Source organism: Macrobrachium nipponense, chromosome 32 (genome assembly GCF_015104395.2).
Source record: "Macrobrachium nipponense isolate FS-2020 chromosome 32, ASM1510439v2, whole genome shotgun sequence".
Lineage (NCBI taxonomy): Eukaryota > Metazoa > Arthropoda > Malacostraca > Decapoda > Palaemonidae > Macrobrachium > Macrobrachium nipponense.
Window position 1 is genome coordinate 12,675,048 of NC_061094.1, and position 12,297 is coordinate 12,687,344.

General features: G+C 41.0%; 2 protein-coding genes across 2 annotated transcripts in view; both read left to right on the top strand.

The window, feature by feature from the left end:
• The window catches only part of LOC135207228 (coiled-coil domain-containing protein 103-like), a 132,000-nt gene that overhangs the window by 20,324 nt on the left and 99,379 nt on the right, over nucleotides 1-12,297 (top strand).
• LOC135207128 (UDP-GalNAc:beta-1,3-N-acetylgalactosaminyltransferase 2-like) overlaps nucleotides 1-12,297 on the top strand; it is a 43,059-nt gene that overhangs the window by 1,329 nt on the left and 29,433 nt on the right. The window contains exons 2-3 of the mRNA XM_064238720.1: nucleotides 3,079-3,179; nucleotides 4,596-4,808. Coding sequence (XP_064094790.1) covers nucleotides 3,092-3,179; nucleotides 4,596-4,808 — 301 coding nt within the window. The 5' untranslated portion in view covers nucleotides 3,079-3,091. The remainder of the gene's footprint in view (nucleotides 1-3,078; nucleotides 3,180-4,595; nucleotides 4,809-12,297) is intronic.

The window sequence follows — 12,297 nt, forward strand, 5'->3', positions numbered from 1 at the left end:
GAAAGTAAACTTCTTATTCCCGAGGTCATGGTTTGAACTGAAATTAATTTTTACCTTTTAATCGGTGGTTTTACCCTTACTGCCATCACAACTGAAACTCCACAGTGCTTATTTAATTGTAATTATACACATTTTGGTCGCAATTCCTTCCAAATTGCTCTTGAACTACATTGAGAGTTTGTTGACAGCGAAGTCAGTTCCTGGTTCCTAATTGCTCACTCCACAAACACAGTTGTGGGCACACTACACTGTTTATGAGGTGCAAAGCTTTATTCCTTTAATTGTTTACTTTACTCATTATTTAGTTTAACTTTACCTTATGTTACTTCAAAATGTTTATTTTAATTCATGTCTATTATCCCTTTTTTGCAACCAAATTAACCCTGAAAAAACTAAAGATATTTCTAAATTAGATACAACCCAATATTTCCAGCCTTGTTGTACATCTGGCTGCTAAAACCATCGCCGAGCAGACAACGGATTAGTGAATTATGACAAAAAATGCATTATTTTTTTTTTTGCGTGCACTTTTCATTGATTTAAGTCTATATTACTATTTTGACACAAGCGACTCCGTAAACATCAAGATGGCATCAATCTTCTAAATTTTTAGTGTTTTAAGTAAAAATTTCAAAAGCGTCATGGAGGTATGTTTGCACTGCATATGGTTAGACTTTCGTTAAACTCTGTTTAATCTAAAAATATGACCCTAATTACTAACTTTGGAGAAATTACTTACTTCGAAAGGAGAGTAGAGATCTCGAGCTGTTGCTCTCACCACTGATGACTCGTGACTGGTGCCCATCTCTGGTGTCAGGATGTGTTAAAGCACTTTTTCGGAGGGTGGATCCACACGCGGCCAAAACTGGATCAGTTAGTCCAGCCGGTTGTTTCCCCTAGTAGACCTTATCTCTCCTACTACCTAGTACTAGCTAGGTAATGCTGCCTCCCGACCTAACCAGATCTTACTTACCCAACCTAACTTAGGGCAATGTGCCCTGACCTGGCTGGGGGCTGGACCCCCTAAAAGGCGGTAACCTTTCCTGTTCGGTGACTGGTAGGAATCAGGCCACCCAACCATTGTAAAGTTTTACTGTTTAAATGACTGAACGATGGCATAGAGACCATCTCTCTTAGAACGCGGCCGGCCATTTCACAAAAAAGTGCTTGAATTATGCCATCACTTTGTAATTTAGGAGAAAACACTTAGTTTGAGAGGAACTTAGAGGTCTTGGTGTGCTGCCATAGTGGGCCACAACTCTTGTCTGATGTTCATGGCAGTGAATTCCAGTACTTTTTCGGGAAGGTGGGCGCATTCCAGGATCGGTGGCCGCTATGTCACCGCTCGGTCATTTACCCTATGGGATGTTTTCACCCTAGACTAGGGTAAGAACTGGGTACCTTAGGTCAGGTTAGGTTGAGTATGGTTGGTTGGATCATTTACGAACGCAATGAATGTCAAGAAAGTTCAAAGCACACATTAAAGTGTTGGAAAATTATGTTTTCAAGTCCAACATGGGATAATGGTTATAAGCAAAATTTAATCGTTATTTCAATACCACAACCTAATCCGGAGATTTTATGCTGTGCTCATAGCCTAAGTCTCCAAAGCCTATGCATCATATGAAAATCATATGATACTAAAATCTGCTGCAAATTCAATGTTACTGAGGTATTTATAAAATTTGTCATGTTTTATCATTCTTTTCCCTGGGGCTGATACTAAACATGGTGCTCATGGGATTGGTTGTGGTATACAAGTGAAAAATTATTAAATTTACTCTTTGGTAGTTTGTTCCAATGGGAGCACAAACTACTATTGGGACAATATTATTTTACTTTAATACCAAACTTAAGTGTGTCCTCAATATGCTTGATATGAAAATTGTGCTAAAATCTCTTGCAGATTTACCGTTAATATTCTAAATACAGAGCTCATGGGAGTGATTTTAATAAAATAAAAATTTATCCTAGCTTATTATCAATTTAAATGATCCTTTTTGGCTCCTGCAGACCAGGTGGAATAACTAAGTTTGTTCCTGCAGGGATAAAAACTCAACACCTTTCTTATGTGGATTTATCCTTCAGCACACACAGGAATGGCTGTAAGCTTTAATAGCAAGGTACGTTAACTGCTTGAGAATGGGGTAGGGGGGATTACCCACAATCTGCTCACACATGCCATCCCTTCTTCCTACTGCTGCTTTCTTGTGTGCAGATGTGCTTTATTGCTACCTCCCTGTGTGCTGTAGCTTAGATTATTACAACCAAAATTTTCCATTGTTCCTTTTTGTTTTTTGTCCTGTGCATTGTATGCTACCTAGGAGACTTTTTGACTAGATTTTCTCTTATTATGAAGAAAGAGGACTGATGCCATTGTCAGGGTCATGGATGGCCATGTAGCTGCTCCATGTTCCCCCATTTTGGTTGATCCACTTCTCTGTCTGTACAACTTGCAGAGGAAAGGACTGCAGATGTGACCATCTTTGTGTTGATCAAACATCTTAGTTATTGCCTCAGTGGAACCTTTATGGCTATATGTGAAAGGTGTAATTTTGTATTTCAATAAGGACAATTAACAGATTTTAAGGTGATTTGCATTTTTCTTAGATATACTACAAACATGCCTTTCATATATTACTCGTAGTACGCTGATGTAGAAGTAGGAAAGCACAAAAAGTAATTGTCTAATTAAATAATTTTTCTTTAGTTATTAATTTTATTACTGAATTTTTCCTAATTGTCACTCCTGTTGAGAGATGTGGAGGATAATGTTTGTAGGTTTCAATTCTTTATTACAGTTCAATTAAAATAGCCATATTTTTACTTAACAAGGTGATCCTGATTCTTTTGCTCCAGCCAGTTGACTTTAACAATCAACATTGCTCATTGAGAATAGAAGCTGTAATACATTTAGTGAGGGAGAACTTTATCCTTTTGGGTGTCTCTGCTTTAGTCAGGGTAACAGTGACAATTCTGTAATGTGGTGTGAATTTGCCCTTAAGATCAATGAAAGAAAGACAGTTGTATTTGTGAAACTTTTTGTATAATGTTTAATTTCCTTTGTTGATTTTTCAGGGAAGATGAAAGCATGGACAGCAGATGGCTGTTCATTGGTGGAGCTGTTGTTGCAGCTACTTTTGCCTTTATATACCTAGGTGCTGTTTCAAAAGATGTTGGTAAGTAGCTCATAACTTCAAAATTTGCCATGGGTCGTTTTTGGATTGTAAAGCTGAAAACTTTTTTAATACCTTTTGTATATAAACACAAATGTAAAAAATAATGTGTCCAGTGGATTTAGTGCTAGTTTTGAATTCATGAAATCAAAAGGAGTTGCTATTCCTTAAGTAGACATACCTTACACAGCTTGATCAGCTCCTCAGTCACACTTGGACCATCGTATTGCATCTTCTCACGATTCCTTCTACTCCTGTTGTTTCCCCTATCTTCAACAGTTTCATTACCTTATTTGTAACAGCCACTTCCACAAGCTTTCTCAAGCTTAAACTGGCCTGTGTCACTCCTGTGTCCTTTAACTCTCCCTCTCTTCTATTTCTTATATTCAACAAAGCTCTGATACATATATGTATGTATGTACTGTTTACTGCATTGACCCAGAACTTCATTAATTTAAGACAGCATCACTCCATTTACATCCTTTAGTCTGAGATCTAATTGTTCATTAATCTTTCTCAGTGCATATATTTTCTTATGCATTATTTTATATATCTTGTAGTTCTTGCTCATATTCATCCTGTTCTCTTGCTTTCTTCTCAATAATCTTATATATTCTCTTGTATAATCTGCATGATCTTCTCTTCTTCCATACAGTTGTATCTCATAATCTGTCTTTCTCAGCACTAAAGCTGTCATTTTCTCATCCCATCTCATTGAATTTTATCCCCTCTTGTAACCCTCTTTAATCCTACCCATAAAAATAAAATACAGTAGTGCTCCCTGTAGGTTCTATGACCTATTATGTGGATTTTAAGTACTTCTCAAATATTCCTTCCACCTCTCTTTTAATCCTCTTCTTATCACTTCATCAACTTTCTATTCCATCTGTTCTGTACTGACTCAGTACACTTAACAAACTGTTGTCATCACCATTGTCTCTTCCCTAAGTGTAATATGAATAAGCTTTGGAAACCATGTGCAGTACATATTCCCGAAATGAACTCTTATTCAAGCACAATTAAATAAGACTTTCCATCCTTATTTACCCCCATGAACTCCATATTGATTAGCAGTGTAGTCTCTTTCTTTGTCACTGATCTTTGCTTTTAAATCACCTTGCACAACCTCCCTTTTGTACTCGCCAAGCCTCACTAGCCAGATTCACATTCTTTTCTATTTTTTTGGCCATATATGTTCATTATCAAACATTTTTTCCAATCACGCTCAATGTTACCCATACAGTCCTCAACCAACTCTTGTATCCTATCCTCAGACTTTTCCTGACATCAAAAGTGTTACCCTTTCCCCAACTTTATACCTTTCAATAATTGAATTAATAAAAAAAGATTGCATCAATATTACCTATGTTTATTGATTTGTTAACATGTTAAGATTGATAGCACACTGCATATTTTCAGGTAAGGTATCTTCCAAACACCTTATCATAGGTGTTATATCTGCTCGTGACCACTTTTTGCAGCGCGATGCCATTCGACGGACATGGGGCTCTCAAATTTCAAAATTGCCAAACTCAGAATTACTCTTTGTGGTTGGAGATGATGATTGTCCATACCATCCTGATGATCGTATGTCTCCCTATGATTGTGATGAATGGAATATTTTATCCACAGGTAAGACTGAAATAATTCTTTTATGGCCATAAGTAAAGTAATTCTGACTAAAGTGTTTATGGAAAGAGCTCTCTACAATATCATTGCAAAACCATTGCATCCCAAAACCATATTTACACCTATGGGTACGGAAAATAACCAAGCTTTGGATATGCCTGTTTTGTTTAGACAGTTATGGCAACTAAGCTAGATTGAAAGGAAACTTACCTCACAACAAATGAAGAGACATGATTAAAAATGATTTCATTCTAAAGTCACAGGATTTTGTAACAGTCACAGTCAAATCTGTAATATGACAAAATAACGTGAAAGTTATACTTATTGATAATAGAGAATACTGTAGTCAAAGCATTTTGAGACCTTGTTCAGGAAGAGATGTTGTTCACTATACAATTTGTTTTTCATTGTTACACTAATTGTGTTAGTAAAAATGGAGAATAAACATTAAATAACGTTGTACTATATGTAGTTTAAGTACTTTTAACAAAAAATCATATTTGATGAATGCTGTAGTTCACCACCTTCCCATGTGGGGATAGTGCCATAAGTGAACCTCATATGGTGCACTGTAGGCATTACTTAAGGTTCTTGCAAGCAACCCTTTGGCCCCATCTGCAATCCTTTTTATACCTTTTGGTCCTAGTGCTTGACCGTTGGCTCAAATTTTATATTGCAATTCCATGGTTCATCACTTGATTACATAATGAAAATAATGAACACACCAAAGTTTCCATTACATTTAAATATGCTTGTGGTTAGAGATTAGATAAGAAAAATATGTAAGATCACTTTATCAGAAAAAAGTGTCAAACATATCAGCTAGAAGCTGTTTGATCACTATTGGAAACTTCAACAGCCAGTAGGAGAGTTTCATTAGAATTACACCGAGCCAAGATTTCAAAAACTGAACTCACCAAAGTCTCACTGTTGATAGAAAAGTTGTTTATAAATGGCTAAAAAAACATAAAGAAGGGAAGGGATTGGAAAATCAGCTGAGGTTTGATGGGCTCTGTGGCACAATGGAAGATGATGAACAAATTATTGCATTTTTTCACTAGCAGACAATTAGATTGGCAGTACTAAAACAGGAAATCAACAATATCAATCTATACTAATGATGTTTGTAGCTAGATCTCTTTTGTTTATACATTTTGCATGTATCTCATGTCTACTGGTTTGTTCATGAAACTTACCTGACAGATATATATATAGCTGTATTCTCCGAAGTCCGACAGAATTTCAAAATTCGCGGCACACGCAGTGGGCGGCCAGGTGGTAGTACCCATTCCCGCCGCTGGGAGGCGGATATCAGGAACTATTCCCATTTTCTATTCATATTTTTTCTGTCGCCGGTCGGTAAACAACTGTTTACAGACCTCCGCCTAGGATTTTGAAACTTCATTAGCCGCTTAAGTATCCTAATTATTCTTTCGATTATTGACTGGGATTTGTGGCTAGGCATACGCTATCGTAAATTTTTTCATTGCATTTGATGTCTGAAGCTAGTTAGCCTAGTTTCAGACTTTGTTGTCTGCATGGGGTAAGGTGAGGCTACCGGAACTTTCGGTAGACACTCGCTTAGTATATATGACGTTTACATGTTTTCTTTGCATAAGTTCAATGTAATTAGTGTAATGTGTGACTGATTACGGAAGAAGTAGGATTCATGTACGCATTTTAGAGCGGGTTAGAATCAGGAGTTTTCCTCCACAGTAAACAGAAGTTAGAAATAATGAACCTTCTAACCTCCTGTAGATTTTATTTTGCCTAACCCTGTGGTATGGCTTACGGGCCTAGAAGAAGTGTCTGCTAGAGGATTACATCAAGTAATCTTAGACTAAAGTGCTCGCTCTCCAATCAGTGTTGTGAAGTGTAGTGCCCCTTGTGTTGTGGAGGGGGCGTCAGATCGGCCCCATAATGCCTCTAGGCCTGGACCTCTGTCGGACTCCCAGGACTCAGGGAGAGGGCATGTCGAAAGCCGCAAGAGGGTTACGGGGGCTCCCCACCGATCTGGCGTCCCTTCGGCAGAACCTGTTGACGCTTCCCAGGCTGCTAAAGATCGTGCACGTGCACGAATCTTGAAGGATTGCTTCTCGTCCTCCGAGGCGTCCTCCCCGCGCAAGGGTTGGAGCTCTCGGAAGGACTCGCGCCCTCTAAGAAGCTTTAGAGAAGAGGACGCTTCACGTCCTCTCTCTCGTCAGGAGGGAACGTCAGATCGGCCCCATAACGCCTCTAGGCCTAGACCTCTGTCGGACTCCCAGGAAAACCAGGGAGAGGGCATGTCAAAAGCCGAAGGAGGGTTACGGGTTTTTCATGCTGATCTGGCTTCCTTTCGGCAGGTCCTGTTGTCGCTTCCCAGGCCGATCGAGCACGTGCACGAATCTTGAAGGATTGCTTCTCGTCCTCCGAGGCGTCCTCCCCACACAGGGGTTGGAGCTCTCGGAAGGACTCGCGCCTCCTAAAGAAGCTTTTAGAGAAGAGGACGCTTCACGTCCTCTCTCTCGTCACGAGAGGATGAAAGAGTAAGAGACCACATTTACCCTTTTCGAAGAATGCACTGGCTCTTTTCCTAAGGGACATATTAAGGAGGCTCATTCATCTTGCCAGAAGAGTGATTTGAGCCTCCTGCGAGTGAACGCTCATTTATACATCATTTATACATTATTAAGGAGGCTCATTCATCTTGCCAGAAGAGTGATTTGAGCCTCCTGCGAGTGAACGCTCATGAAGTTAGAGCTGTTTCAATCTCGCTAGCATTCCAAAAGAATTTGGTAATCAAGGACATTCTAGATTCCACCTTTTGGAGGAGCAACTCAGTATTCGTCTCCTCTCCTCATGGCGCTCCGTATACGTTATGTAACGTTCGCTTTACTTCGAAAAAGCAAGCTGATAAGTTTGACGTCCGGCAAGCTGCTTTGCACAGTCAAACAACTTATGTCTCTGGTTCGGCATAAGAAGGGCAATTTAGACGTGAGGAAGCTTTTGGAGGTGCTCGACGTCCTATAAGTAGAGACATTCTCCAGGACGCTCGGCAAGCACCTTGCGAGGGTGTCTTTCGGACGCTCGGCGTTCCTTTGCTGAGTGCGTTTCTGGAGATGTTCTTTTGCATTACTAAGACGCAAGTTGTCGCACAGGCGGCCACTGTCTTTGTAGAAGTTTGAAGGTCTTTAAGGCCCGTCTTGAAGACGAAAGCCATAAGTCTTCCTTTAGTGTTCACACACTTCAGGAGCAGCGTGCGGCTCTCCATGGAGACTCGCATGAGGACGTCCCTTGAAAATATTCAACGTCATACGCAAAACGCGGTTCGTCATAACATTGAGATGTTGGCAAGGTCGCTCGCCAGGACGCCTCTTGGCGGGCCTTGCATGCATCAGGGCGCTCAATGAGTTCCTCTCTGAAACGTCGTTCAGAAGACTTGGTGTTCTCTGCTCAGACACGCTCGTAGCTAAGCAGGACGTTTTTTGAGGACGCTCAGGAGGACGCTTTCCAGGACGCTAAGCAGGACGCTTTTGAGGACGCTCGGCAGGACGCTTATGAGGACGCTTTTGTGGACATTCGCCAGGACGCTTCGGTGGAAGCTAGGCAGGACGCTTTGCGAGAGAAAAGACTTGTAGAAGGCGTCTTATTTGCTGTTCAGGACGTTTCTTAGGATGCTTGACGCTTTCTAAACGCTCGTCAAGAGGAGGTTTTTTCAGGACTCTCACAGGACATTCCTTTACAGAAATTTTTTAAAAAAGGATTCGGAGTTAGCGGAGAGACATACCCGAATTTTTTCTTCGATCCCTCTTTCCTCTTCATCGATTTCTCTGAGAATCGGGAAGATTATATACTCGGATTCCTGGGTGACTTTCGGTCATGCTAAAGGGTTTTCCCCTATTAGCAAAGTGCTAATAGTTTTGTCAAGTAAGGACGTTTTCCCCATTGTCAAGATACTAAACGTTTTGTCAATTAAGTGGGGGACCCCTCATAAATGGGGTAGTTCTCATTGACATAGATTTTAACGTTTTGATCGTTTAAGCGGATAAACTCATTAACAAATTTCGGAAGAGCTCTCATTCATTTTCAGAGGCTCATCCGGGGAGTAAGAAAAAGACTTGTAGACTAGATCCAGGAAGTCTTATGTCCAATATCATAAGAACATTGAACGGTCCTTTTCGATCCTCGGTTCTCTCTTGATGATCTCTATTCGAATATTACTCCCTTTTCTTGGCAAAGAGTCTTGGCAAAGAGTCAAGGAGTTCTTTTAAAAAGTCTCATTCATTAGAACGTGGACAGTCGTTTTCCTTTCTTTCTCTCTTCCTCGTCGAGGAAAGATGTAGTAGAGAATTCGATGTTCAAATTACTACAATACTTACGTAGTTTATCTTTGCGTCATTTTGCTAACGCATGGGTCAAGTCATATACGCATATCGTATTTACCTCTGCGGATAGAAGCCGAAAGAACTGTTGTTCTAATGTATTTAATTGACACTCCCTTCAACCTTCCAAGAGTTTTCGGAGTAAGAACAACTCTTCAGGTATTGTTACGACAACACCAACTCAGCTTCTGTATTTAGCGAATTCTGTTTCGTTTAAATAGGCTGCTTGAGAGTTTCCTTTTGCTCGATAATTTCATACCTATCCCTTCGTAAAAGGAGTAGCTGGCAACTCAGGCAGATAGTGCGAGACGATGAACAAGGCTGCTGTTACTGTGATCTACGCAGTACCGGCTAGCTCGGTGACATGCGCGGTTGGTTATGTCTCTTTCCCTTGCGGGAATGGCTGAATAAGCCGTCTCTCTGCCCTACAATCATGGATTTTAGCCTCGGGTTGAGGAAATTTCTAGTAATCATGAATGAACATGCCTTCCGTTTACTTAGAAAATTTCAACAAGATATCTCTTATACTTGTTCAGTGCGGGTTTACCGCACGGTAACAGAATTCTGTACGAATCTACCGCGGCATAGCACTATAATAATGCTCTCCTGCTTATGCAAAGCGCAGCCTTATTTAGGGAAGGAAGCAGGCTGAGTGAGGGAATGGATGAGTTTGCTGGGGACCATTTCCTCGCTGGAGAAGCTTGTTTTCCCTGAATCAACAGCAATTCAGACCTCTACAATTTTTCCTCACAAAGAAATTGGAATAGCATCAAAGATCTAGTAATAATTCTAATTTTCTCTCAACGGCTTGAGGATCACCTCGGTAGATAGCGAGAGGGTTCCAGACATCCGAACAGAGGAACAGATGTTCTGGCACATTGTCTGAAAGAATTGGAAGCCAAATTGGTCGGCTCTCCAGTTCCTCGAAGGGTGAGTTTGGATCGAGTGGCCCAAATCATCTCGGATAATTTCTCAGCTCTCTCATAGCTCAAGAAGAGAGAGTTGGTTATGGGCTTGGGCACGGAACATAACGATCCTCAAGAGGTTCGTTAAACTAGTGCACGTCCGTGCGGGTCTTCTCGATCGAAGGCAACAACTACTGACGTCTGAGTAATCCTCACTTAGAAGTATGTCGAAAGTTGAGGAGAGACTGAGGGCGTCCTTTCGTTAAGTTTTTCGTAATATTGAAGACGAAGGAGCTTCCTCTTAAGTTGTTCCCTTATTCATGATCCTAGAGGATTAGCTTTAGTCGCCACATGTTGGCCTCTAAGAGGTTGGATTCACAGAGGTCATGTAATTCAGAGAATTGTCCAAAGACCCTTCCCGAGAGAATCGGTGTAATCTAACATCGTCACTTAGTGAAGTATCTAATATCTCTCCTCTCTGAGTCTGAAGGCGTTCAGACTATCGAGAAGCGATAAGATCTTCAAGATTAATGGCAGTCTCTTGGCCAAGGCAAAGCAGTGCTGCCTATTTTCAGTGTTCAATCGGAGGGGGCCGTTTCTGGAGATAGTGAAGGGAAATGACTGTTCCTCGACCTCGACCTCTGTGAATTTCTTTATGGTTCTATCTTTCCGTATGAAGTATGAGATAAGCTAGAAGTCCTAACTATTGTAGAATATGCAAATATGTTGTTGACGGCCTCTAGGCTCAGAGATTCGGTTCTGTCAAACAACAAAGCTTCACGATCTTTGAGGTCTGGGGAGATCTTGAAATTCTCTGGATCGCAGGTTCCGGCATGGAACTTAGACGTAGTCTGAGTTTCTGATGCCAAAAGCATTTCGAACCTATCCTTTCTGCGAACTTAATACATGTGACCAGAAAGGCTAACATTCTAACCGCTTCTAGCCACGGCAAGAAAGGGTTAGTGAGGTTTTAGCCATCATCAGAAGTTTTAGCTTTACAAAGGACATATGCGGTCTGTCCTCTAAGCCTTCCGTTCTTGATAAGAACGAAAACCTGTCTAACCCTTGACCCGAAGGCTTGGAGACAAGGGTATGGCACAAATTATTGGGCAAGGGCATTAGAGAGTCCTGTGCCCTGTCGGGTCTCTCAAGTTTTATCTTGATAAAACTATAGAAAGTCGAGGTCAACGGACAATCTGCGTGTTCCGTAAAAGACCAGACTGCTTCATGTCCAAGAACACCCTGGCATTATAGTCAAGGAGTTCTTTTAAGAAGTCTCATTCATTATGTTTGCATAAAGATTTGAGATTTTTTCTTATATGATGCTCAAGAGGTGAGGGCGCGGCCTCGGAAGCATTTCAACAAAGCATGACACTCAGTAACATCCTGAGTGCCACGCTTTAGCGAAGCAACTCTGTGTTCGCTTCACACTCCCGACGGGATGTGAAGACGACATTTGAGATCTGTAAGTCGCTAGGATCATACATATCCGTAGATATATTATTGGGGGCAGCAAGCAACACGAATCCTATCCTATAGAAAAGGGATAGGTGCTGCTTTTAACTTGAAGGATTGGTTGCTTGAGGCGCGTTCCTTTTCTTTAGCCTAGAAGTTATGGAACTAACTTTGATAGGTTAGGTCAGGTGGTGGTTTTAGCTTCGTTGCCCTCAGAAGTATGGTCATATGGTCTAGTCACATTGTGGTCACGCCCCCGTTGACAGATCATCTAGAGCGCACCAGCATTACAGGTCTCTACCTCGCTGGCAACTCTAGTACGCAGAAGCAGACTTTGGTGACAGTAATCACGAAGTCGGCTATGCTAACAGGTGAGGAACCAAGATGTATATCATCTACTAATTTAGTTTCCCAAAAAATCCTATTCTGTCTCTTCCCACCATCCGAAGGTGGGATTCAGCTATATATATATCTGTCAGGTAAGTTTCATGAACAAAATGTTATTGTTATAATACAATTAAGTTTGTTCATACTTACCTGGCAGATATATATAATTAAAGTGCCCACCCACCTCCCCTCAGGAGACAGTGGCACTGATAAAATATGAATAGAAAATGGGAATAGTTCCTGATATCCGCCTCCCAGCGGCGGGAATGGGTACTACCACCTGGCCGCCCACTGCGTGTGCCGCGAATTTTGAAATTCTGTCGGACTTCGGAGAATACAGCTATATATATATCTGCCAGGTAAGTATGAACAAACTTAATTGTA